This window comes from Asterias amurensis, chromosome 2 (genome assembly GCF_032118995.1).
Source record: "Asterias amurensis chromosome 2, ASM3211899v1".
Classification (NCBI taxonomy): domain Eukaryota; kingdom Metazoa; phylum Echinodermata; class Asteroidea; order Forcipulatida; family Asteriidae; genus Asterias; species Asterias amurensis.
The window spans coordinates 16,034,452-16,062,196 of NC_092649.1; the positions used below are offsets into that span (position 1 = coordinate 16,034,452).

The 27,745-nt window shown below is 34.8% G+C and overlaps 1 protein-coding gene and 1 long non-coding RNA gene across 2 annotated transcripts in view; both read right to left on the minus strand.

Moving 5' to 3' along the window:
- Positions 1–1,761: 1,761 nt before the first annotated feature.
- On the minus strand, positions 1,762–3,265 carry LOC139933888 (uncharacterized). The gene is made up of 2 exons (XR_011785645.1): positions 3,160–3,265; positions 1,762–2,821 (listed from the first exon to the last, which is right to left on the minus strand). It is a non-coding gene; the product is annotated as an uncharacterized lncRNA (long non-coding RNA).
- Positions 3,266–3,987: 722 nt separating this feature from the next.
- The window catches only part of LOC139949997 (protein O-mannosyl-transferase 1-like), an 86,703-nt gene continuing 62,945 nt past the window's right edge, over positions 3,988–27,745 (minus strand). Inside the window, exons 9-17 of the mRNA XM_071948618.1 lie at positions 14,730–14,885; positions 12,902–13,084; positions 11,346–11,476; positions 10,489–10,585; positions 9,503–9,710; positions 8,157–8,257; positions 7,386–7,502; positions 6,068–6,194; positions 3,988–4,169 (exon numbers count right to left, since the gene is read on the minus strand). Of these exons, the coding sequence (XP_071804719.1) occupies positions 3,988–4,169; positions 6,068–6,194; positions 7,386–7,502; positions 8,157–8,257; positions 9,503–9,710; positions 10,489–10,585; positions 11,346–11,476; positions 12,902–13,084; positions 14,730–14,885 (1,302 nt within the window). The remainder of the gene's footprint in view (positions 4,170–6,067; positions 6,195–7,385; positions 7,503–8,156; positions 8,258–9,502; positions 9,711–10,488; positions 10,586–11,345; positions 11,477–12,901; positions 13,085–14,729; positions 14,886–27,745) is intronic.

Below are 27,745 nucleotides of genomic sequence, written 5' to 3' on the forward strand. Positions count from 1 at the left end.
GCCCTTGGTCAATAGAACAATGGTCAACCAAGTGCATGTCATGGTTTTTATGGGAAAAGTTCAGCCGTTGTGTATTCGCTACAATAATAAAATAGGTGAATATTCATGCTGCATATACATAGGTTCAGGGCATGCACGCTTGCTTAGGCGCGCACATACATACATGTGAAGTGTGGTGGCCGAGCGGTTAAGATCACCGAATTCAAACTCTGGTGTTTCTGATAAGCAGAGTGTGGGTTCGAATCCCCAGCCGTGACCTTTGTGTCCTTAAGCAAGACACTTAACCATTGCTTCGTCCTTCAGATGGGACGTAAAGACGTTGGTCCCATGTGTTGTGTAACGCATGTGAAATAACCCAGTGTACTTATCGAAAAGAGAAGGGGTTCGCCCCGGTGTTCCTGGCTGTGGCTGCTTAATGCGCCGTAGCACCTTGTAAAAACTAATTGGGTCTCAAAAATTCATCATTGCAATAACCTTTAATCTGCCTGAAAGTTTGCATATAATCAGCGCCTTGAGTACCTTGTTTGGTAGATACGTGCGCTGTATAAGACTTCGATATTATGTACAGTCACGTACATGTCCGCCGGACGGTTTTTGCATAGCCCCAGACATGATAGCATGCAAAAGTGTCCAGAGCGGACAGTATTGCATGGCGGACACAATTGCATCTGACACCGGCAAGAAGGGACATTTACATGTATATGTTGTACAACAGCCAATGAACAGCACCAAGTTGTGACTGAGAATATTATTCATTTCATATCAGTTTAAATAATTTAATGGTACAGTTGTAGAAGAAAACAATACTTGATACTGTCAAAGGAAGGTAGATCCACCATGGTGGCTTGTTCTTGGTATAAATACTTAAGTATATACTGTATATTCCAGGGTTAAAGATGGACATCTTTGGTTATTGTCAAAGACCATTATTCTCACTCGCTGATTCCCAAGAATACATATGCATAAAAATACCTGTGAAAATTTGGGCTCAATACGTCATCGAAGTTGCAAGAGAATAAAAGGAAGAAGAAAACAAATTGTGCAAAAATTTGTGTATAATATAAAAGGCTTCAGAAATTGTCTTTCTCACAAACCTTGCTACTTCAGAAAGAGCCGTCACAATGATTTATACTATCAACAGCCAATTAAGATTAATTGTTAACAATTAATTTTTAACTGAGTAATTACCAATAGCGTCTAGTGCCTTTAGGCACTGAATTACAACGGCCAGAACAGGGTCATTGGGAGTAAAACAACGTTAATACAAACTGAAATCCCGACCAGCAACACCTGATTTTGATAACGGTTGTTATAAGTTTCATTTATTATTTTTCTCTGCTGCAAAACACATGAAAATGTCAATTCACTGATTCACACTTCTTATGAAATATATGTTGAATGAATGCTAGAACCTTCATTCAGTCATATTGTGCAATTTAATGTCTATTATAAATATTACATTAAAATCTCAATAAATGACAACACTGCAATTAACATTGTTAAAAAATACTATCTTTTACATCCCGTTCATTTCAAAGACAATTTCCATTTGACATTACTGCTTTACTAAATCCATGTTCATGTTCGTGTTCTAAATAAGAGCTAATAAAAGTGATATTGCTCTTATCTTCAATGCATTAATTGACATTTCTGGTAAATTCCTTATCCACTTCTCCTAACCCTTAAGCACATGATGTATCTAGTTCAGTGGAGTGGAAGGTTGCCGAGTGTCCCAACCTGTGTTTCAAATGTTTCAAAATCAAAATGGTGTTTGTTAGAATGAATTCAATACCAAAGGTATAATGAGCTGTTCTAACATTAATAAATAAGTTCAAAGGTTTAGAAGAACACAACTTCCTTCCAAAACAAACATACTCTAAACTTGAGAACATCTCATTAAGACAACACAGCATCACAGTTGGGAAAAATAAAGGAAAGGATCTGTTTTTTTCTCACCAGATAACAGTTCAAACTCTCTCAAAGGATCAACAATGAAATGAATATTCCCGTTGGACTTAGGGTCCTGTCATAGAGTTACATACAAGAACTAGAGGGCGCACGAGTGATACTTCGTGCACAAACGCCACGGGGCCGCAAGATGACAAGCGCGTCATTCTGCACGCGCGTTGAGTATGAAATACACAATCGAGGTTTTTTTTATTGAACGCTTATGCGATGCTGTTTGTTCAACTTACAAAATGGCCGCACAAACACACGCTGTGAGATGCCAGTTTTGTCAACTTAGAAAATGGCCCCCTGCGCGCATGCCGGAGCGCGTATATAGGCCAGTGCGCACTCTAGTTCTTATATACAACTCTATGGGTCCAGCGCATACGGTCAATGACAAATAATCTTTCAAATGTGTGTCTGAACTAATAACAGAATGGAAAAGATGTCTTTATTGACCTCAATTGTTATTTGTTTTCATACGCGTGGGATAACCCAAAACCAAAAAATTGTTTTTAAATAACCAGTCTTCAAGTCTTAAGTTTTCATTTTAAATGATGCGTTCACGAGAAGTTCAGTATTAAAAACCCACAAACCAAGACAAAATATCTAGAACGGTGGAAATTGTTGTCTTTGTTTTTGTTTTCCAGTTAAATATTTCTTGTAATAAATTTGATTTATTATGTAATTGGGTTTATGCGCATTTCTAAATTGACCTATTTGGCAGCCAACTTCTGCTTGAGGCTCTCTGGCATCTCTGGTGGTGGTGGGTGGGGCAGACGGAAGTACACCTCTCCTGAGTCATAGATGAACCATTGTAGAGCAGTCAGGGTACCAATCATGACAATACATGGGACCAGACCCTTCCACAAACCTATAAGGACAAGAACAGAGATCAAGTAAAGACTGGATTAATTAAATTATTAACAACTGGATTATTAATACACATTTGGATACTGACTGAGACAGGACATGTGAGGATTTTCAAATGAATCCCATCATGAATGAAAACAAGTGGGGGGGGAGGGGGCAAAATCTACACTTTTCAAAAGTGTGGGGGGTAACGGTCCCCCCCCCCACTTTTTTAAATTCATGATGGGATTCATTTGAAAATCCTCACATGACCTCCGGAAAGTACTAAGTATACAGTGCTAACACACACCGGTGTGTACGGGTAAACCAAACAAAATGTTCCTCATCTCCGTGACTTACCTGCCATACCAAGCTTACGTGCAGCCTCAACTGCTGTGCTTCCAGAGTCTTGGTTCAACTTGGATACAACAGTGTCAGCAGGATGAGAAACAACGGCACAGAATACACCAGCTGAAGAAGAGAATAAAACAATAAGTATGGTACTACCGAGGTAGGGTACAAAACCAATGCGCACCGCCTCAAATCATAGCTATACAGAGATATATGATAATACTAACGCTGTCATCTGTGAGTAAGAAACGTCCAGGTGTCCATCCATTGAGCTGATATCATTTCCTGTGAGGTGAGCTCTATGTGGCCATATGTAAAAGGCACCAGATTGAACCATGCTGCTAGAACCCACGTTAAGAAGATTGCAATCAAACCGATATAAACACTTTGCTGAGCCTAGTCAGGGCCTAGTTTCATAGAGCTACTTAAACTATTTAAGTTGCATTTAATATTACAAGATTTTCATAATTAGGGATAAATAACTTAACTTAACTAAACTTAAATGCATTTATAAAGCGCTTTAACACTGTTTCAAAGCGCTGTACAGCCAAGAAAAACATTAAAATACAGGATAAAAATATTAGCAAAAATAGCAATATGGTCATAAAAATACACAACAGTTAAAAAAGTTGCAACAATTTAGTAAAACATAGCATTACAAGCATAAGGATTGTCCCTATTTTGACACTGGAATTCCCCAAGTAGGGACATGGTCCCTATAAAATAGGGACAGTTTGAAGGTATGCAACCTTCAAAAGGCGTAGGAAACACTGTAACATACATACACAGGATCACATGGATGTAACATATTTGTGTATTTGAGAAAATGGCTGTACTTTACCGAAGTATTGTGAAATAGATCCATTCTGTTGTTGCAGCTAGAAGCATCACTTTGCATAGTAGTGCAGGTAAATAATGATGCAAGAACAGGGTTCTATCCATTAGGAAGTAGGGTAGATAATTCAGGATCCATCCCCCAAGAAACACAACTGCAGTTACTACAAGTCTCTCCCATTCATCTGAAAAGACATTCAGTAAAAAGTGCATTAGGGCACTGCAGCCGACTTTATGAAAACGCTAGGATTAATCCTATCTTGAGTTAATGGGTTCAATCGGTTCAAACGTTTACACAGTTTATGGATACAGAACTTAACTGGTCCCAGGTCCTTTCCTGACTTAGGAAAGGTTTGGTGAAATTGACGGCTGGGCACTTTTGGTAAATGTTAAAGGCCAGTATTCTAAGTTGGTGTGTCCCAACATACGCATAAATTAACAAAATTACGAGAGAATAATGAAAGTAAAAAAATACACCCTTGTTGCAAAAATTTGTCTGCCATTAGATACCCAATGAAAGGCTTCAGACCTAAAGTCTTTTAATATTTAAGTAAGTAATTACCTCTTTCTCAAAAACTAAAGAGAAGCCGTTTCTCACAATGTTTTATACTATCAACAGCTCTTCATTGCTCGTTACCAAGTAAGTTTTTGCGCCAACTATCATTTTGAGTAATTACCAATAGTGTCCAGTGCCTCCAAAGTGTTCCAAATAATTCATGGTAAACCACAGTTTGCTTGGTCACTATGAGATAATAATTAGAAACAACAATTTTTTAGAACATTTGACCAAGGGTCAAATAAAATAAAATTGTTTCTGTAATAGAGTGAGGACAAGGTCTCAACTGGCAGTGTCATGGCTGTGCCACAAAGGACCTCGGTCTCGGTCCTTCATCACACGGCATGACCCGCTGGTTTTTAAAGGCCAGTTGAGACCTTGCCCTCTTTCTGTTACAGAAACATTTTGTTGTACTTACAAAGAAAAACATAAAAGCCAAAGACCTTGTCATCGCTCTATTATTCATTAATTTTTATCCATTTTGAAATCATTTGAATGTACTTTCAAAGGACAGCATAAAAGCCAAAGACCTTGTCGTCAATCCGTTATTCCCTTCTCTTTCATATAAAAATAGAAACAGTTTTATTGAACTTTCAAAGGACAGCATAAAAGCCAAAGACCTTGTCGTCAATCCGTTATTCCCTTCTCTTTCATTTAAAAATAGAAACAGTTTTATTGTACTTTCAAAGGACAGCATAAAAGCCAAAGACCTTGTCGTCAATCCGTTATTCCCTTCTCTTTCATATAAAAATAGAAACAGTTTTATTGTACTTTCACAGGACAGCGTAAAAGCCAAAGACCTTGTCGTCAACCCGTTATTCCCTTCTCTTTAATATAAAAATAGAAACAGTTTTATTGTACTTACAAAGAAAAACATAAAAGCCAAAGACCTTGTCATCGCTCTATTATTCATTAATTTTTATCCATTTTGAAATCATTTGAATGTACTTTCAAAGGACAGCATAAAAGCCAAAGACCTTGTCATCACTCTATTATTCCCCTTAGTTTTCCCATTCAGAAACAATTTTATTGTGTTTTTATTATTTATCTATTTAATTTCCAGGCTAACAGTGCATACAGAGAAATAACACTACAAATAAGACCACAGAGAAAAAGCCTGCGGATAACAAAAAAATCCATACAAAACAACCTACAAAAGCACATTGCAAGAAAAAACACGTCATAAAAAATAAAAACAAAATCAAAAATATAAATTTTAAATATAAAATCCAAAGAAATTACATTGAAAATACAAATCACCATCTAAAGGTGATCTCGACAAAAATAACCCACAAAGACACATCAAAGTAGAAGAAGAAAAAGTGTCATAAAAAGTAAAAATAACATCAAAAATGTAAGTTACAATTATAAAATCTACAGAAAATACATTAAAATACGAACATTCAAGAACTAATTGTACTTTCAAAAGACAACATAAAAGCCCAAAGAAACTTTTTTTTTAAACAAAATGGTTTCCAGTAGTTGCTAAAGTTACATAAAATTTGAAATAGTCAAGCTTGGGCTCACCTTGCGTCAAATCTTGACATTTCCTCCTGTCTCTAATGATGAAGGTGATGAGAATAGTAATAAAGACTGGGATGGAAACCGTGGCAACGCACCATGTGACTGGATTACCAAGGAAATATATTTGCATCTAAACACACAGAAAGATAAAGGCGTTTCAAAAATTTCATGAACAAGTTTATCAAAATCCACTCCACAGTATTTTCTTTATATTTTTTTTATTTATTTAAAACACAACATATCAGTAGCATTCCATAGCAATAGTAAAATAACATGTTTACAAAAATTTTAAATTCTACAACAGACTTACAAAATCTGGACCAGCCAGATGTTTGGATAAAAGTTCTCAATACATCATCATACATAACATTGGTTAAAGAACAGACAATCATTACAAAATGCAAACATGTTATCATTAAATCTTTGACAGGGTTTGGAGAGTGGGTTTTCTATATCTGTCAGTTCTGCCTAGAGGTGGAACTAACACTATCATGGTGTTTTCTCTAAAATGTTGTTAATAAGACGTAATGCACTTGTCTAAAAACCTGTGCATAATACTAGATAGATCATGTGATATACATCAAAGTTAATGAACAGCAGTGGGGCAATGAAATCCAAGAAGTTACTTGGTAAATTTGTTGAAGAAAACATGAATTAATATTCATTCTTGTGAATAAGTAAAAACAATTTTGCCAGTTTATCTGGTCTATTTTATCACAACATAATATGAAGTACCCGTAAATTAGCAGGGTCCAATTTCATAGAGCTGCTTTTTGCATCCTTTTGTGCAAAAGGATGCTAAGCACAACAAAATTATGCTGCGCTGAATAAGGCTACCAGCCAAACTAACATGTCACATGTACCATTTGTGATTGGTATCCTGCTCATTTCTGCTTAGCAGAGAGTTATTAAGCAATATTCTCTGCTTAACTAACTGTATGAAATAGGGTCCAGATTGAGTAAGACTGCTTGTTTGTAAAGTTTATATACCAACATCCCACACAGTTTTCTTACATTTGAGTTTTTACTCAGCCAGAATGCAATGCCTCGCTGAGTGAAGGGCATCCCAACATCCCACATAGTTTTCTTAAATTTGAGTTTTCACTCAGCCAGAGTGCAATGCCTCGCTGAGTGAAGGGCATACCAACATCCCACATAGTTTTCTTACATTTGAGTTTTTACTCAGCCAGAATGCAATGCCTCGCTGAGTGAAAGGCACATCAACATCCCACATAGTTTTCTTACATCTGAGTTTTACTCAGCCAGAATGCAATGCCTCACTGAGTGAAGGGCATACCAATATCCCACATAGTTTTCTTACATTTGAGTTTTTACTCAGCCAAAATACAATGCCTCGCTGAGTGAAGGGCCATTCTTGGGGAGACAACTGGTAGCGATGTTTATGATTTATCTCAAAGTTTTTGGTCAACATCTTCATCTATAAAGTAAAAATAAAATACATTAAATACACTATTCCCTAGCCATACATGCCGTATAAAGTTCATGTTCTAAAGAGCATTAAGCAAAATCAATTTGAGCACTATTCTGAAAGCTAGTCAAGTAGTGTATCATTGGAATTCAAGGAAGGGCATTAAGCAACATTTATACTGTGCAATTTATGACTATTTTGAAAGCTGGTCAAATAGTTTGTTAAGAACCATTCCACCTAGAGAGAACAAAGGATTAGAAATCCCTTACAAACTACGATACTTGCTTATTGGTCACTGATTTTAACTTATAAATGTTTTATTATTATGTGCCAAAGGAAACTAAATTTCTCTATAAGTATGTTGCGGACAGTAAACAAAATTAAAACAACAAAAACTTTGGATATCCCAGATATGACTATAGCATATATCACATCTGAGATACTTCCTTGCAGCAAAAAAGTAACAAAAAACATGCCAATCTTGCCTCTTACGGATCTACCTTTAACAAACCAAAAGTAATAAACCAAATCCTTTGAGTTTTTTGGAAATGCCTCGAGTATATAGTGCAAACAAACATCTGTGTATATGGGTAAAACCTAAATGGATAAACCAAATCCTGTTCTACTTCTTTTTAAACTAAACTTTATAGGTTGAAAATATACCTGTAACTCCCAGAATTTCCCCCAAAAGTTCAGTTTCCTTGTTTCATTCTGTGTTTCCGAGGGCTGGAATTGTACAAGTGAGTTGTCTCCATTGTCTGAAGCTGAAAAGAAGAAATCAAGTATATTAATTTTGGTTTTTATCCATTCACCGGTGTGTGTTAGCACTGTATGCTCAGTACTCCCCCCCCCCTCCTCTCCCCCGAGTCTTGTGAAAAAATATCACAGGCATATTACTAGGGTGTGATTCGAACCCACGACCCTTGCAATTCTAGAGCCGTGTCTTACCAACTAGACTACTGAGGTTGCCCGGTAGCTAGAGGCAGCTCGAAATCACAACACACTATTGGTAATTACTCAGAATAATCATTAGCATAAAAACCCACAAGTTAAAGGCACAACACACTATTGGTAACTCAAAATAATCATTAGCATAAAAACCCACAAGTTAAAGGCACAACACACTATTGGTAACTCAAAATAATCATTAGCATAAAAACCCACAAGTTAAAGGCACAACACACTATTGGTAACTCAAAATAATCATTAGCATAAAAACCCACAAGTTAAAGGCACAACACACTATTGGTAACTCAAAATAATCATTAGCATAAAAACCCACAAGTTAAAGGCACAACACACTATTGGTAATTACTCAGAATAATTGTTAGCATAAAAACCCACAAGTTAAAGGCACAACACACTATTGGTAATTACTCAAAATAATCATTAGCATAAAAACCCACAAGTTAAAGGCACAACACACTATTGGTAATTACTCAAAATAATCATTAGCATAAAAACCAACAAGTTAAAGGCACAACACACTATTGGTAATTACTCAGAATTGGCGTGAAAACTTGCTCAATTGAAAGGAAAAGAGAGCCGTTGATAGTAAACACATAACTGTAAGAAATTAATTTTCAAATAATTTGAGACTTCGAGTGAAAAATTAGCTTTTTCTCAAGAACCATTTTACTTCAGAGGGAGCCGTTTCTCACAATGTTTTACATTATCAACAGCTCTCCATTGCTGGTTACCAAGTAAGTTGTTATGCTCAAGCTTATTTTGAGTAATTACCAATAGTGGCCAGTGCCTTCAATTCTGGACCCCAATAACACAAACAAGACGAAGAGGCAGACCAAGTAGGTGTTGGACGGACGACATCGGAAAAATTTGGAAGCGTCACATTGATGCGACCAGCACAAGAAAGATCAAGGTTTAAAGAGGATGAAGAGGCCCTCCTTCTGCAGTGGAGCGACATAGGCAAGATAGATAGATAGATAGATAGATAGATAGCCTTCAATTCAAACATGAAACTTGTCATCCTTTCATAATTGTGACCTCACCTTTTGCATATTGATGCTCTTCTACATTCCAGACAGTATCATCTTGCTGTAGGATCCGATCTGTAGCTACCTCATGTTGGTAGAATCCCCATTCATCAAGAAGCTTGTTTGTCATTCTAATGGCTTGAGATGTATTCACATGAATCAATCTTACATGAGATGATACAGCTTTCCAAGTATTTCCTTCAGTGTCTATATTAGTAATAACCTGAAGGCACAATTTCATAAAACCTGTTAGCACAAAAAACTCTCTATGGAAATAATAATTAGAATTTATTCATTTATTATGTGCAAGTTTCATAAAAAAAAACATGTACAGATGTGCTTTACAATGCACACTGAATAGTATACATCTGTGTATATGGATAAAACCAAAATGAATATTCTGAATCATCGATGCAAATTTAGCATCTGCAGAATAGTATTACTGAACGAAATCAAGTTACCAGCCCAAATTACGGCCGATGTCGACTCAAGCAGTAATTTCTGCTTAAAAGACACTGGACACTATTGGTAGTTATAAAAGACCAGTCTTCTCACTTGCTGTAAAATGCATAAAATAACAAACCTGTGAAAATTTGCGAGATAATAATGAAAGAAAAAAAACCCACGCGACAGCAGTATACGATTGGGCAAACACACCAAGACTCTGCTATCTCACAGACCATTAGTGACTGCTGGCCCCCACAAGACGACTGCTCTCGCACTGGGTAGTCAGCTGCCAGCAGGTTCACACGAGAGCAGTAATCTCGCGAGCGCAGTGTGCAATCGTGCAAATACACCAAGACTCTGCAATCTCACAGACCATTGGTGACTGTTGGCCCCCACAAGATGACTGCTCTCGCACTGTGTAGTCAGCAGGTAGCAGGTTTGCACGAGAGCAGTTATCGTTACAGCAGTATGTGATCGTGCAAACACACCAAGACTCTGCTATCTCACAGACCATTAGTGACTTGTCCATAAATCTACATGTATGAGTGACTCACCACTTTCCAGAGGCTTTGTTCAGGAATTGAGATGTTGTAATTAATGTATCCTGATACTTCCATGAAGTTGGGAGACACCGGGGCAGCCACATCATGGCTGTAGGTACAAGAACAATGTCAATATTTAGTACAATGTCAATATTTAGTACAATGTCAATATTTAGTACAATGTCAATATTTACACAACTAAAATTTGCCCTGAATATTGACACAACAAAGCTGTATGTTGAGATTAATAAATACAAACAATTAAGTAGCAGCTTTTCAAAATTTCAACAATTTTGTACAGTTTTCTTCAGTTTTGCATGCCTGCAAAATGTCAGTTAATGGTAAAATTTTAACATCCTGATTAAAGACACAAATATTGTGCAAATATCTCATAATCTTTGTAATCAGACAGTGGTAATACATGATGCGACCAAGCAAAATTAGTCATTTTATTGACCCAGGTCAATTTAAACTTGTTTGTACATTTGAAAAGATCAAAGTCTATGCTTTAATACTTTACAAACCCCATGTAGATACCACCTTTGGTTCAAAAGTTGTGCAAGTAGAAACATTAATTGGAAGAAATAAAACTAATAAAAGAGATTCAAAGTCAAGTTGTTTATTGAAAATACCTTGCAACAGTTTATTTCAATGCTAATTCCAACCCTTTTTGGTGTTATTTATCAGGAAAGAAATTGCCAATACAAATAAGATATATTTGGGCATTTAAACAAAAGAAGTACATATTTTTTTGAAATACCCCTGTTGGCCTGTTTTGGCTTGTTTCTCCATACTGATGTTTCCAATAAACGACTCATTTAACTTGATCTCATAACATATATATTTTGCTTTTAGGAACCATGAAAAACCTGTTAAGCAACCGAGTAGTCCTGCCATGAACAAGCTGAATGATGTCTCCATGTTTGATTCGTTTAGGTGTGTCTGTCACTCCTATGTAAGAGCTCTTTGGATCTTTCACAATCCACCAGTTGTTAACGTCCTGCAGAAATAATAATAAACAGTTTTTACATCATGACCTTTGAGTACTGATAGTATTTTGGTCTACAAAGTAATCTCATGATATGGTTGTCTTAAAGGCACCGGACAGCTTTGTGGTAATTGTCAAAGACCAGTGTTCTCACTTGGCAAGCTTGGTGTATCGCAATATATGCATAAAGTAACAAATCTGTACAAATATTGACTTAATTGGTCATCAAAGTTGCAAAAGAATCACAAAAAAACACATCCTTGTTTCGAAAGTTTGTGGGCTTTCAGATGCCTAATTAAAGGCTTCAGGCCTGAAGTATTAAATTTTTGGGTAAAAATAGCCTATTTCTAAAAACCCAATGATATCGTTTAATCCAATGGAATCACTGGATCTAGCGACAGGGACCTGTCTTTATTCTTGCGGATAAAGACAGGGGCCCAGTCTTAGGTGTCTATGCCACTGCACGTATCCAATGATATCATTGTATCCAATGGAATCACTGGATCTAGCGGCAGCGACCTGTCTTTATTCTTGCGGATAAAGACAGGGGCCCAGTCTTAGGTGTCTATGCCACTGCACGTATCCAATGATATCATTGTATCCAATGGAATCACTGGATCTAGCGGCAGAGACTTGTCTTTATTCTTGCTGATAAAGACAGGGGCCCAGTCTAGGGCGTCGATGTCACTACACGTATCCAATGATATCATTGTATCCAATGGAATCACTGGATGTAGCGGCAGCGACCTGTCTTTACAGGGGCCCAGTCTAGGGCATCTATGCCACTGCACGTATCCAATGATATCATTGTATCCAATGGAATCACTGGATCTAGCGGCAGCGACCTGTCTTTATTCTTGCAGATAAAGACAGGGGGCCAGTCTAGGGTGTCTATGTCACTGCACGTATCCAATGATATCATTGTATCCAATGGAATCACTGGATCTAGCGGCAGCGACCTGTCTTTATTCTTGCAGATAAAGACAGGGGCCCAGTCTTAGGTGTCTATGTCACTGCACGTATCCAATGATATCATTGTATCCAATGGAATCACTGGATCTAGCGGCAGCGACCTGTCTTTATTCTTGCTGATAAAGACACAGGCCCAGTCTAGGGCATCTACATGTATGCCACTGCACGTATCCAATGATATCATTGTATCCAATGGAATCACTGGATCTAGCGGCAGCGACCTGTCTTTTACAGGGGCCCAGTCTAGGGCGTCTATGCCACTGCACGTATCCAATGATATCATTGTATCCAATGGAATCAATGGATCTAGCGGCAGCGACCTGTCTTTATTCTTGCAGATGAAGACCTGGGCCCAGTCTATACTGCCCTCCTCACCTTGGAGCACCACTGTTAAGCATTACTCTTATGTGTTTAGCAAGTTTTGTTTGCTTACAGGATTTTTAAAATTGAAAAAGCTGTACATACCTTGAAGCTGTAGCATGTGACCTGTTGCTGACCTGAGCTCCCTCTACCATCATCGTACTTAAAGGGATAGTTGTGAGGATGTGAATGAAGCCAACACATGTGATTATGGGTATGACGTAGAGTGATCTGAGATCCATACACTATAAATAAGGGTTGCCCCTTCGTAACTAAAGACAAGCCTCCCTGGAACAAAGATAACCAGACATTATACACTAAAATAGTAAGCTTAATATCAATAATGAAAACTTATAAAGTGCACAAATCCATCAAAGTGATCATGGCGTTATGTGTACAAACAATAACATACATTTTGTAAAGCAACCAAAAATAAAACGTAAGCCTAAGCTAGGAAATAATCCAGAACATGTGGTAGAGAAACACAATAGCTAATACACTAACCATAAAAAGAATAATAATAATAATTAACTCATTTATATAGTGCAAATTCCAAAATATAGTTTTGTTTAAGTGTGCTAAACGATAAATCAATGATAAAAATAAATGAAATTACCATACACAAATATACCCATACGCGCTAATTAACACATTGAAATAAATAAAAAAAACAGCAATAAAATTACTTTAAAAATGAGCAATTAAGTTACTAAAATCAAAGAAGATTAAAACAAATATAAACATTATAAAAAGACAACACACATCTTGAAAATAGATGAAAACAACAAACCAAAAAAATAACTGACAAGGAGCTTGGAACAACCCTCCATATCACATACTAAAATCATTGAAGAACAACATTAGTAAAATTTGAAAAGATGGGTTGGTAAACAGAGGAGACTTGATGTTATCAACACTGTCAGCTCTCCTAATGTTATTTGGAAGGGCATTCCAGAGAGTAGCGCCAGGCTAGATGCCTTTGACATGAGATGCAAGTTATAAACACTGTTAGCTCTCCTAATGTTAATTAGAAGGGCATTCCAGAGAGTAGCGCCAGGCTAAATGCCTTTGACATGAGATGCCAAAGAAATATCCTGCACATAAAATGGACACAACATGTCAGAAATAAGCATGTAAGAGCAATGACCAAACAGCCCCCACTCTCAAGCATCATAAGAAGTCACAGACTGCAGTGGTTTGGCCACATCCATAGCTAGTAATGGGCAAACAACGGATCACTAAGCAACTCTACAACTGGGCCCAATTTCATAGAGCTGCTTAAGCACAAAAATTTGCTTAAGCAAAAAATTCATTGCTTAGTAAAATCAGATTACCGGCCAAGACTCCACTCAATTGTTATGCTAAGTAAACAACAGCTAAGTACTAGTCATAAGCAATGTATATGGCATGACATTTTGGCCAGTAACATGTGTAAAATAAGCGAGCTATTTTCTTGCTTAAGCAAATTTTTTGCTTAAGCAGCTCTATGAAATTGGCCCCTGGTCACCAACCTATGGGAAAACTGTAGACGAGGGCGCCCTAAGACAAATAGGAAAAAAATGCTATCCAGAGGGACCTCTCCAGACTGGGCACTGGGTGGGTCTGTGGAGGAGGCAGAAGTGGCAGCTCAAGACCGGTCTATTTGGAAGCTTCTCACCAGTCAAGCAGCTGATGCAGAAATGCGTGATGCTAACACTACTGATAATAATAAGAACACTTATATCGCATCAGTTTCCACCAAGTATTGATGCTCATGACACGGATCAAAATACAAATATAGTAATATAACAATAATAATATAGCATCAAATCAAAAACAGCATGATGATGGTGAAGTAAGAATAAATTTCCATAAAAAGGAAGAATAATTTCATGAAAAAAACAAACATCAAGTAGCAAGGTAGTTATTTGAGTGGCGTGTTTATTTGACATACCTCTAAGCTTGCTGAGAATGCACTGGTCATCTGGCTGTCATTTGGGCCGGCCTTACTGAGCACGCTCAGATGAATGTAGAAAAAACTTATGTAGACCATGACGGGAAGAACGATGAGAAGGCAAAATCTGGCCGTTAAATGGTGGACTAGGGCCATCTGAAAATGTGAACAAAAGGTTTGGTCAAGTGCTACACCACAGTTATTCCATAGTTAGTTTGAAAGCTTGTTTTTTAAACGATATTTTTAATATTTTTATTTACTGTACTTCTTCGGTAGATAAAAAGTACAATTATGCACATTTTTCAGGTAAAAATAATAGAAGATACAGCAATGAATAATAATACAGAAGAAGGAAAAAGAAACAGCCTAAAATAAACAGAGTTCTGTCTAGAGGCCCTCCTCTCCAGCTGATCCTAAAGAAAACAACAATATATTTAAATATAAAAATAAATAAATATACAAACACACAAACAGCAATACAAATACAATAACAATAATAATAACAAAGCACCATTCTTGTATAGCCCATATCAGAATCAAAGAGAAGTCTGTACGCACTTTTTAGGTGAAAGAAGAGAAGTTTAAGTTTGACGTAGAGACAAGTAATTAAGTACATAAAGAAAAATTTAGCTGATGTGAAAGAAATACTGAAGGCTGTTGCAATATTGATTGTATGTGAGTACATTGTCTCAGACTATAACCACTTGATGAAATCTTGACTATTCCATTTCACAAGATGCTAAATAAAAAGGAAAAGCCAGATTTCAGCAAGTGATTATATTCTGGTCAATGTCATTTCAATAATTCAATAGTTTCATTAAAAAAAAACATTTCAAATCGTTGCCAGCAGCAGAATGACATTAACACAGTACTAAAGACATTTTATAAGTGCAGGCCGGGTATATTAAAAACAAGTTAGAGATTTATTGAGGATTTTGTAAGTTTGGGTTTTTGGTCAAAAATCCCCAAAAATATGTGATGCTGGCATGTTTAAAATTTTCACATTTGGGGTGGAACAAATTTTCGTAATTTTATCAGTGGAGACTGGGTAGACAACTTAAATTTTAAGATTTATTAAGAATTTTGTGAGTTTGGATTTTTGGTCCAAAATGAAACAAATCAAACCATGCCGGTATGGTCAATTTTTCAGATTAAGGGTCAAAACATTCCGCTGACTTAATGTTCCAAATGATACAGAACGGACTAAAGACATTTTATCATTGGAGACAACCAACCTTTTTTAGATTTATTAAGAATTTTGTGAGCTTGGAATTTGGGTCCGAAATGAAAAAAAATCGAACAATGCCGATATAGTCAAATTTTTGGATTGGGGGTCAAAAAAATTCTGATGATTTTGTGGTTCCAAATGATACGCATGGACTACTTACTATATCAGTGGAGACCGAGTATACAACTTATCAGTGGAGACTGGGTATACAAATAAATTTTAAAGATTTATTGAGATTTATGTGAGTTTGGATTTTTGGTCCGAAATGAAAAAAATAGAACCATGGCGGTGTCCCATGCAAATATGTCCTCTATATATACTATACTAAGGACATTATTGCATATATGCAATGTCTGCCGGTTGGTTTTGCATACATGCAATCCTGTCCGCCCGGACGCTGCTGCATAATGCAATTGTGTCCACCAGGACACATTTGCATATGCAGTTGAGTCCGCCCACGTGCAAAACTGTCCTTGCAGTAAATTAAATGCTACTGGTCGACGAAAGTTCGCCACTTTTTTACAAGCTAACTAAGTGCATGTCATGAATGATATGGGAAACGTTCAGCCGTTGGGTATTCGCTGCAATCATAAAATATGATACAGAACAGACTACTGAAGAAATTTAATCAGTGCGGACTGAGTAAAAAATTAAAAAAAGGGCTGGGTAAATTAGCGAAAGTTTGAGATTTTTAACGAATTTTGTGAGTTTGAGTTTTTGGTCAAAAATCCAAATAAATCTGTGAAGCCAGCATGGGTCGATTTTTCAGATTTGGGGTAAAAATAGTTTCTGTGATTATATGCTTTCAAATGATACAGAAGATACTACTGAAGACATTTTATCAATGCGGACTTGGTATATTAGCGAAAGTTTGAGATTTATTAAGAGTTTTGTGAATTTGGGTTTTTGGTCAAAAATCCAAAATAATCTGTGATGCCGGTATGGGTCGATTTTTCAGATTTTGGGTGAAATTTTTTTCATTGACTTTATGCTTTCAAATGATACAGAAGATACTACTGAAGACATTTTATCAGTGCGGACTTGGTATATTAGCGAAAGTTTGAGATTTATTAAGAATTTTGTGAGTTTGGGTTTTTGGTCAAAAATCCAAAAAAATCTGTGATGCCGGTATGGGTCGATTTTTCAGATTTTGGGTGAATTTTTTTTCGTTGATTTTATGCTTTCAAATGATACAGAAGATACTACTGAAGACATTTTACTAGAGCGGACTTGGTATATTAGCGAAAGTTTGAGATTTATTAAGAGTTTTGTGAATTTGGGTTTTTGGTCAAAAATCCAAAAAAATCTGTGATGCCGGTATGGGTCGGTTTTTCAGATTTTGGGTGAAATTTTTTTGTTGATTTTATGCTTTCAAATGATACAGAAGATACTACTGAAGACTTTTATCAGTGCGGACTTGGTATATTAGCGAAAGTTTGAGACTTATTAAGAATTTTGTGAGTTTGGGATTTTGTTCAAAAATCCAAAAAAATCTGTGATGCCGGTATGGGTCGGTTTCAGATTTTGGGTGAAATTTTTTTCATTGACTTTATGCTTTCAAATGATACAGAAGATACTACTAAAGACATTTTATCAGTGCGGACTTGGTATATTAGCGAAAGTTTGAGATTTATTAAGAATTTTGTGAGTTTGGGTTTTTGGTCAAAAATCCAAAAAAATCTGTGATGCCGGTATGGGTCGGTTTCAGATTTTGGGTGAAATTTTTTTCATTGACTTTATGCTTTCAAATGATACAGAAGATACTACTAAAGACATTTTATCAGTGCGGACTTGGTATATTAGCGAAAGTTTGAGATTTATTAAGAATTTTGTGAGTTTGGGTTTTTGGTCAAAAATCCAAAAGAATCTGTGATGCCGGTATGGGTCGATTTTTCAGATTTTGGGTGAATTTTTTTCATTGATTTTATGCTTTCAAATGATACAGAAGATACTACTAAAGACATTTTATCAGTGCGGACTTGGTATATTAGCGAAAGTTTGAGATTTATTAAGAATTTTGTGAGTTTGGGTTTTTGGTCAAAAATCCAAAAGAATCTGTGATGCCGGTATGGGTCGATTTTTCAAATTTTGGGTGAATTTTTTTTCGTTGATTTTATGCGTTGAAATGATACAGAAGATAGTACTGAAGACATTTTATCAGTCCGGACTTGGTATATTAGCGAAAGTTTGAGATTTATTAAGAATTTTGTGAATTTGGGTTTTTGGTCAAAAATCCAAAATAATCTGTGATGCCGGTATGGGTCGGTTTTTCAAATTTTGGGTGAAATTTTTTTCATTGATTTTATGCTTTCAAATGATACAGAAGATACTACTAAAGACATTTTATCAGTGCGGACTTGGTATATTAGCGAAAGTTTGAGATTTATTAAGAATTTTGTGAGTTTGGGTTTTTGGTCAAAAATCCAAAAGAATCTGTGATGCCGGTATGGGTCGATTTTTCAGATTTTGGGTGAATTTTTTTTCGTTGATTTTATGCTTTCAAATGATACAGAAGATACTACTGAAGACATTTTACTAGAGCCGACTTGGTATATTAGCGAAAGTTTGAGATTTATTAAGAGTTTTGTGAATTTGGGTTTTTGGTCAAAAATCCAAAAAAATCTGTGATGCCGGTATGGGTCGATTTTTCAGATTTTGGGTGAAATTTTTTTCATTGACTTTATGCTTTCAAATGATACAGAAGATACTACTAAAGACATTTTATCAGTGCGGACTTGGTATATTAGCGAAAGTTTGAGATTTATTAAGAATTTTGTGAGTTTGGGTTTTTGGTCAAAAATCCAAAATAATCTGTGATGCCGGTATGGGTCGGTTTTTCAGATTTTGGGTGAAATTTTTTTCATTGATTTTATGCTTTCAAATGATACAGAAGATACTACTGAAGACATTTTATCAGTGCGGACTTGGTATATTAGCGAAAGTTTGAGATTTATTAAGAATTTTGTGAGTTTGGGTTTTTGGTCAAAAATCCAAAAAAATCTGTGATGCCGGTATGGGTAAATTTTTCAAATTTTGGGTGAATTTTTTTTCGTTGATTTTATGCGTTGAAATGATACAGAAGATAGTACTGAAGACATTTTATCAGTCCGGACTTGGTATATTAGCGAAAGTTTGAGATTTATTAAGAATTTTGTGAGTTTGGGTTTTTGGTAAAAAATCCAAAATAATCTGTGATGCCGGTATGGGTCGGTTTTTCAGATTTGGGGTGAAATTTTTTTCATTGATTTTATGCTTTCAAATGATACAGAAGATACTACTGAAGACATTTTATCAGTGCGGACTTGGTATATTAGCGAAAGTTTGAGATTTATTAAGAGTTTTGTGAGTTTGGGTTTTTGGTAAAAAATCCAAAATAATCTGTGATGCCGGTATGGGTCGGTTTTTCAGATTTTGGGTGAAATTTTTTTCATTGATTTTATGCTTTCAAATGATACAGAAGATACTACTGAAGACATTTTATCAGTGCGGACTTGGTATATTAGCGAAAGTTTGAGATTTATTAAGAATTTTGTGAATTTGGGTTTTTGGTCAAAAATCCAAAATAATCTGTGATGCCGGTATGGGTCGGTTTTTCAGATTTTGGGTGAAATTTTTTTCATTGATTTTATGCTTTCAAATGATACAGAAGATACTACTAAAGACATTTTATCAGTGCGGACTTGGTATATTAGCGAAAGTTTGAGATTTATTAAGAATTTTGTGAGTTTGGGTTTTTGGTCAAAAATCCAAATAAATCTGTGATGCCGGTATGGGTAAATTTTTCAAATTTTGGGTGAATTTTTTTTCGTTGATTTTATGCGTTGAAATGATACAGAAGATAGTACTGAAGACATTTTATCAGTCCGGACTTGGTATATTAGCGAAAGTTTGAGATTTATTAAGAATTTTGTGAATTTGGGTTTTTGGTCAAAAATCCAAAATAATCTGTGATGCCGGTATGGGTCGGTTTTTCAGATTTTGGGTGAAATTTTTTTCATTGATTTTATGCTTTCAAATGATACAGAAGATACTACTAAAGACATTTTATCAGTGCGGACTTGGTATATTAGCGAAAGTTTGAGATTTATTAAGAATTTTGTGAGTTTGGGTTTTTGGTCAAAAATCCAAAAGAATCTGTGATGCCGGTATGGGTCGATTTTTCAGATTTTGGGTGAATTTTTTTTCGTTGATTTTATGCTTTCAAATGATACAGAAGATACTACTGAAGACATTTTACTAGAGCCGACTTGGTATATTAGCGAAAGTTTGAGATTTATTAAGAGTTTTGTGAATTTGGGTTTTTGGTCAAAAATCCAAAAAAATCTGTGATGCCGGTATGGGTCGATTTTTCAGATTTTGGGTGAAATTTTTTTCATTGACTTTATGCTTTCAAATGATACAGAAGATACTACTAAAGACATTTTATCAGTGCGGACTTGGTATATTAGCGAAAGTTTGAGATTTATTAAGAATTTTGTGAGTTTGGGTTTTTGGTCAAAAATCCAAAATAATCTGTGATGCCGGTATGGGTCGGTTTTTCAGATTTTGGGTGAAATTTTTTTCATTGATTTTATGCTTTCAAATGATACAGAAGATACTACTGAAGACATTTTATCAGTGCGGACTTGGTATATTAGCGAAAGTTTGAGATTTATTAAGAATTTTGTGAGTTTGGGTTTTTGGTCAAAAATCCAAAAAAATCTGTGATGCCGGTATGGGTAAATTTTTCAAATTTTGGGTGAATTTTTTTTCGTTGATTTTATGCGTTGAAATGATACAGAAGATAGTACTGAAGACATTTTATCAGTCCGGACTTGGTATATTAGCGAAAGTTTGAGATTTATTAAGAATTTTGTGAGTTTGGGTTTTTGGTAAAAAATCCAAAATAATCTGTGATGCCGGTATGGGTCGGTTTTTCAGATGGGGTGAAATTTTTTTCATTGATTTTATGCTTTCAAATGATACAGAAGATACTACTGAAGACATTTTATCAGTGCGGACTTGGTATATTAGCGAAAGTTTGAGATTTATTAAGAATTTTGTGAGTTTGGGTTTTTGGTAAAAAATCCAAAATAATCTGTGATGCCGGTATGGGTCGGTTTTTCAGATTTTGGGTGAAATTTTTTTCATTGATTTTATGCTTTCAAATGATACAGAAGATACTACTGAAGACATTTTATCAGTGCGGACTTGGTATATTAGCGAAAGTTTGAGATTTATTAAGAATTTTGTGAATTTGGGTTTTTGGTCAAAAATCCAAAATAATCTGTGATGCCGGTCTGGGTCGGTTTTTCAGATTTTGGGTGAAATTTTTTTCATTGATTTTATGCTTTCAAATGATACAGAAGATACTACTAAAGACATTTTATCAGTGCGGACTTGGTATATTAGCGAAAGTTTGAGATTTATTAAGAATTTTGTGAATTTGGGTTTTTGGTCAAAAATCCAAAATAATCTGTGATGCCGGTATGGGTCGGTTTTTCAGATTTTGGGTGAAATTTTTTTCATTGATTTTACGTTTCAAATGATACAGAAGATACTACCGAAGACATTTTATCAGTGCGGACTTGGTATATTAGCGAAAGTTTGAGATTTATTAAGAATTTTGTGAGTTTGGGTTTTTGGTCAAAAATCCAAAAAAATCTGTGATGCCGGTATGGGTAAATTTTTCAAATTTTGGGTGAATTTTTTTTCGTTGATTTTATGCGTTCAAATGATACAGAAGATAGTACTGAAGACATTTTATCAGTCCGGACTTGGTATATTAGCGAAAGTTTGAGATTTATTAAGAATTTTGTGAGTTTGGGTTTTTGGTAAAAAATCCAAAATAATCTGTGATGCCGGTATGGGTCGGTTTTTCAGATTTTGGGTGAAATTTTTTTCATTGATTTTATGCTTTCAAATGATACAGAAGATACTACTGAAGACATTTTATCAGTGCGGACTTGGTATATTAGCGAAAGTTTGAGATTTATTAAGAATTTTGTGAGTTTGGGTTTTTGGTCAAAAATCCAAATAAATCTGTGATGCCGGTATGGGTAAATTTTTCAGATTTTGGGTGAAATTTTTTTCATTGACTTTATGCTTTCAAATGATACAGAAGATACTACTGAAGACATTTTATCAGTCCGGACTTGGTATATTAGCGAAAGTTTGAGATTTATTAAGAATTTTGTGAGTTTGGGTTTTTGGTAAAAAATCCAAAATAATCTGTGATGCCGGTATGGGTCGGTTTTTCAGATTTTGGGTGAAATTTTTTTCATTGATTTTATGCTTTCAAATGATACAGAAGATACTACTGAAGACATTTTATCAGTGCGGACTTGGTATATTAGCGAAAGTTTGAGATTTATTAAGAATTTTGTGAGTTTGGGTTTTTGGTCAAAAATCCAAAATAATCTGTGATGCCGGTATGGGTCGGTTTTTCAGATTTTGGGTGAAATTTTTTTCATTGATTTTATGCTTTCAAATGATACAGAAGATACTACTGAAGACATTTTATCAGTGCGGACTTGGTATATTAGCGAAAGTTTGAGATTTATTAAGAATTTTGTGAATTTGGGTTTTTGGTCAAAAATCCAAAATAATCTGTGATGCCGGTCTGGGTCGGTTTTTCAGATTTTGGGTGAAATTTTTTTCATTGATTTTATGCTTTCAAATGATACAGAAGATACTACTAAAGACATTTTATCAGTGCGGACTTGGTATATTAGCGAAAGTTTGAGATTTATTAAGAATTTTGTGAATTTGGGTTTTTGGTCAAAAATCCAAAATAATCTGTGATGCCGGTATGGGTCGGTTTTTCAGATTTTGGGTGAAATTTTTTTCATTGATTTTACGTTTCAAATGATACAGAAGATACTACCGAAGACATTTTATCAGTGCGGACTTGGTATATTAGCGAAAGTTTGAGATTTATTAAGAATTTTGTGAGTTTGGGTTTTTGGTCAAAAATCCAAAAAAATCTGTGATGCCGGTATGGGTAAATTTTTCAAATTTTGGGTGAATTTTTTTTCGTTGATTTTTGCGTTCAAATGATACAGAAGATAGTACTGAAGACATTTTATCAGTCCGGACTTGGTATATTAGCGAAAGTTTGAGATTTATTAAGAATTTTGTGAGTTTGGGTTTTTGGTAAAAAATCCAAAATAATCTGTGATGCCGGTATGGGTCGGTTTTTCAGATTTTGGGTGAAATTTTTTTCATTGATTTTATGCTTTCAAATGATACAGAAGATACTACTGAAGACATTTTATCAGTGCGGACTTGGTATATTAGCGAAAGTTTGAGATTTATTAAGAATTTTGTGAGTTTGGGTTTTTGGTCAAAAATCCAAATAAATCTGTGATGCCGGTATGGGTAAATTTTTCAGATTTTGGGTGAAATTTTTTTCATTGACTTTATGCTTTCAAATGATACAGAAGATACTACTGAAGACATTTTATCAGTGCGGACTTGGTATATTAGCGAAAGTTTGAGATTTATTAAGAATTTTGTGAGTTTGGGTTTTTGGTCAAAAATCCAAAATAATCTGTGATGCCGGTATGGGTCGGTTTTTCAGATTTTGGGTGAAATTTTTTTCATTGATTTTATGCTTTCAAATGATACAGAAGATACTACTGAAGACATTTTATCAGTGCGGACTTGGTATATTAGCGAAAGTTTGAGATTTATTAAGAATTTTGTGAGTTTGGGTTTTTGGTCAAAAATCCAAAACAATCTGTGATGCCGGTATGGGTAAATTTTTCAAATTTTGGGTGAATTTTTTTTCGTTGATTTTATGCGTTGAAATGATACAGAAGATAGTACTGAAGACATTTTACTAGTGCGGACTTGGTATATTAGCAAAAGTTTGAGATTTATTAAGAATTTTGTGAATTTGGGTTTTTGGTCAAAAATCCAAAATAATCTGTGATGCCGGTATGGGTCGGTTTTTCAGATTTTGGGTGAAATTTTTTTCATTGATTTTATGCTTTCAAATGATACAGAAGATACTACTAAAGACATTTTATCAGTCCGGACTTGGTATATTAGCGAAAGTTTGAGATTTATTAAGAATTTTGTGAATTTGGGTTTTTGGTCAAAAATCCAAAATAATCTGTGATGCCGGTATGGGTCGGTTTTTCAGATTTTGGGTGAAATTTTTTTCATTGATTTTATGCTTTCAAATGATACAGAAGATACTACTGAAGACATTTTATCAGTGCGGACTTGGTATATTAGCGAAAGTTTGAGATTTATTAAGAATTTTGTGAGTTTGGGTTTTTGGTCAAAAATCCAAAAAAATCTGTGATGCCGGTATGGGTAAATTTTTCAAATTTTGGGTGAATTTTTTTTCGTTGATTTTATGCGTTCAAATGATACAGAAGATAGTACTGAAGACATTTTATCAGTCCGGACTTGGTATATTAGCGAAAGTTTGAGATTTATTAAGAATTTTGTGAGTTTGGGTTTTTGGTAAAAAATCCAAAATAATCTGTGATGCCGGTATGGGTCGGTTTTTCAGATTTTGGGTGAAATTTTTTTCATTGATTTTATGCTTTCAAATGATACAGAAGATACTACTGAAGACATTTTATCAGTGCGGACTTGGTATATTAGCGAAAGTTTGAGATTTATTAAGAATTTTGTGAGTTTGGGTTTTTGGTCAAAAATCCAAATAAATCTGTGATGCCGGTATGGGTAAATTTTTCAGATTTTGGGTGAAATTTTTTTCATTGACTTTATGCTTTCAAATGATACAGAAGATACTACTGAAGACATTTTATCAGTCCGGACTTGGTATATTAGCGAAAGTTTGAGATTTATTAAGAATTTTGTGAGTTTGGGTTTTTGGTAAAAAATCCAAAATAATCTGTGATGCCGGCGGTATGGGTCGGTTTTTCAGATTTTGGGTGAAATTTTTTTCATTGATTTTATGCTTTCAAATGATACAGAAGATACTACTGAAGACATTTTATCAGTGCGGACTTGGTATATTAGCGAAAGTTTGAGATTTATTAAGAATTTTGTGAGTTTGGGTTTTTGGTCAAAAATCCAAAATAATCTGTGATGCCGGTATGGGTCGGTTTTTCAGATTTTGGGTGAAATTTTTTTCATTGATTTTATGCTTTCAAATGATACAGAAGATACTACTGAAGACATTTTATCAGTGCGGACTTGGTATATTAGCGAAAGTTTGAGATTTATTAAGAATTTTGTGAATTTGGGTTTTTGGTCAAAAATCCAAAATAATCTGTGATGCCGGTCTGGGTCGGTTTTTCAGATTTTGGGTGAAATTTTTTTCATTGATTTTATGCTTTCAAATGATACAGAAGATACTACTAAAGACATTTTATCAGTGCGGACTTGGTATATTAGCGAAAGTTTGAGATTTATTAAGAATTTTGTGAATTTGGGTTTTTGGTCAAAAATCCAAAATAATCTGTGATGCCGGTATGGGTCGGTTTTTCAGATTTTGGGTGAAATTTTTTTCATTGATTTTACGTTTCAAATGATACAGAAGATACTACCGAAGACATTTTATCAGTGCGGACTTGGTATATTAGCGAAAGTTTGAGATTTATTAAGAATTTTGTGAGTTTGGGTTTTTGGTCAAAAATCCAAAAAAATCTGTGATGCCGGTATGGGTAAATTTTTCAAATTTTGGGTGAATTTTTTTTCGTTGATTTTTGCGTTCAAATGATACAGAAGATAGTACTGAAGACATTTTATCAGTCCGGACTTGGTATATTAGCGAAAGTTTGAGATTTATTAAGAATTTTGTGAGTTTGGGTTTTTGGTAAAAAATCCAAAATAATCTGTGATGCCGGTATGGGTCGGTTTTTCAGATTTTGGGTGAAATTTTTTTCATTGATTTTATGCTTTCAAATGATACAGAAGATACTACTGAAGACATTTTATCAGTGCGGACTTGGTATATTAGCGAAAGTTTGAGATTTATTAAGAATTTTGTGAGTTTGGGTTTTTGGTCAAAAATCCAAATAAATCTGTGATGCCGGTATGGGTAAATTTTTCAGATTTTGGGTGAAATTTTTTTCATTGACTTTATGCTTTCAAATGATACAGAAGATACTACTGAAGACATTTTATCAGTGCGGACTTGGTATATTAGCGAAAGTTTGAGATTTATTAAGAATTTTGTGAGTTTGGGTTTTTGGTCAAAAATCCAAAATAATCTGTGATGCCGGTATGGGTCGGTTTTTCAGATTTTGGGTGAAATTGTTTTCATTGATTTTATGCTTTCAAATGATACAGAAGATACTACTGAAGACATTTTATCAGTGCGGACTTGGTATATTAGCGAAAGTTTGAGATTTATTAAGAATTTTGTGAGTTTGGGTTTTTGGTCAAAAATCCAAAACAATCTGTGATGCCGGTATGGGTAAATTTTTCAAATTTTGGGTGAATTTTTTTTCGTTGATTTTATGCGTTGAAATGATACAGAAGATAGTACTGAAGACATTTTACTAGTGCGGACTTGGTATATTAGCAAAAGTTTGAGATTTATTAAGAATTTTGTGAATTTGGGTTTTTGGTCAAAAATCCAAAATAATCTGTGATGCCGGTATGGGTCGGTTTTTCAGATTTTGGGTGAAATTTTTTTCATTGATTTTATGCTTTCAAATGATACAGAAGATACTACTAAAGACATTTTATCAGTGCGGACTTGGTATATTAGCGAAAAATTGAGATTTATTAAGAATTTTGTGAATTTGGGTTTTTGGTCAAAAATCCAAAATAATCTGTGATGCCGGTATGGGTCGGTTTTTCAGATTTTGGGTGAAATTTTTTTCATTGATTTTATGCTTTCAAATGATACAGAAGATACTACTGAAGACATTTTATCAGTGCGGACTTGGTATATTAGCGAAAGTTTGAGATTTATTAAGAATTTTGTGAGTTTGGGTTTTTGGTCAAAAATCCAAATAAATCTGTGATGCCGGTATGGGTAAATTTTTCAGATTTTGGGTGAAATTTTTTTCATTGACTTTATGCTTTCAAATGATACAGAAGATACTACTGAAGACATTTTATCAGTCCAGACTTGGTATATTAGCGAAAGTTTGAGATTTATTAAGAATTTTGTGAGTTTGGGTTTTTGGTAAAAAATCCAAAATAATCTGTGATGCCGGTATGGGTCGGTTTTTCAGATTTTGGGTGAAATTTTTTTCATTGATTTTATGCTTTCAAATGATACAGAAGATACTACTGAAGACATTTTATCAGTGCGGACTTGGTATATTAGCGAAAGTTTGAGATTTATTAAGAATTTTGTGAGTTTGGGTTTTTGGTCAAAAATCCAAATAATCTGTGATGCCGGTATGGGTCGGTTTTTCAGATTTTGGGTGAAATTTTTTTCATTGATTTTATGCTTTCAAATGATACAGAAGATACTACTGAAGACATTTTATCAGTGCGGACTTGGTATATTAGCGAAAGTTTGAGATTTATTAAGAATTTTGTGAATTTGGGTTTTTGGTCAAAAATCCAAAATAATCTGTGATGCCGGTCTGGGTCGGTTTTTCAGATTTTGGGTGAAATTTTTTTCATTGATTTTACGTTTCAAATGATACAGAAGATACTACCGAAGACATTTTATCAGTGCGGACTTGGTATATTAGCGAAAGTTTGAGATTTATTAAGAATTTTGTGAGTTTGGGTTTTTGGTCAAAAATCCAAAAAAATCTGTGATGCCGGTATGGGTAAATTTTTCAAATTTTGGGTGAATTTTTTTTCGTTGATTTTTGCGTTCAAATGATACAGAAGATAGTACTGAAGACATTTT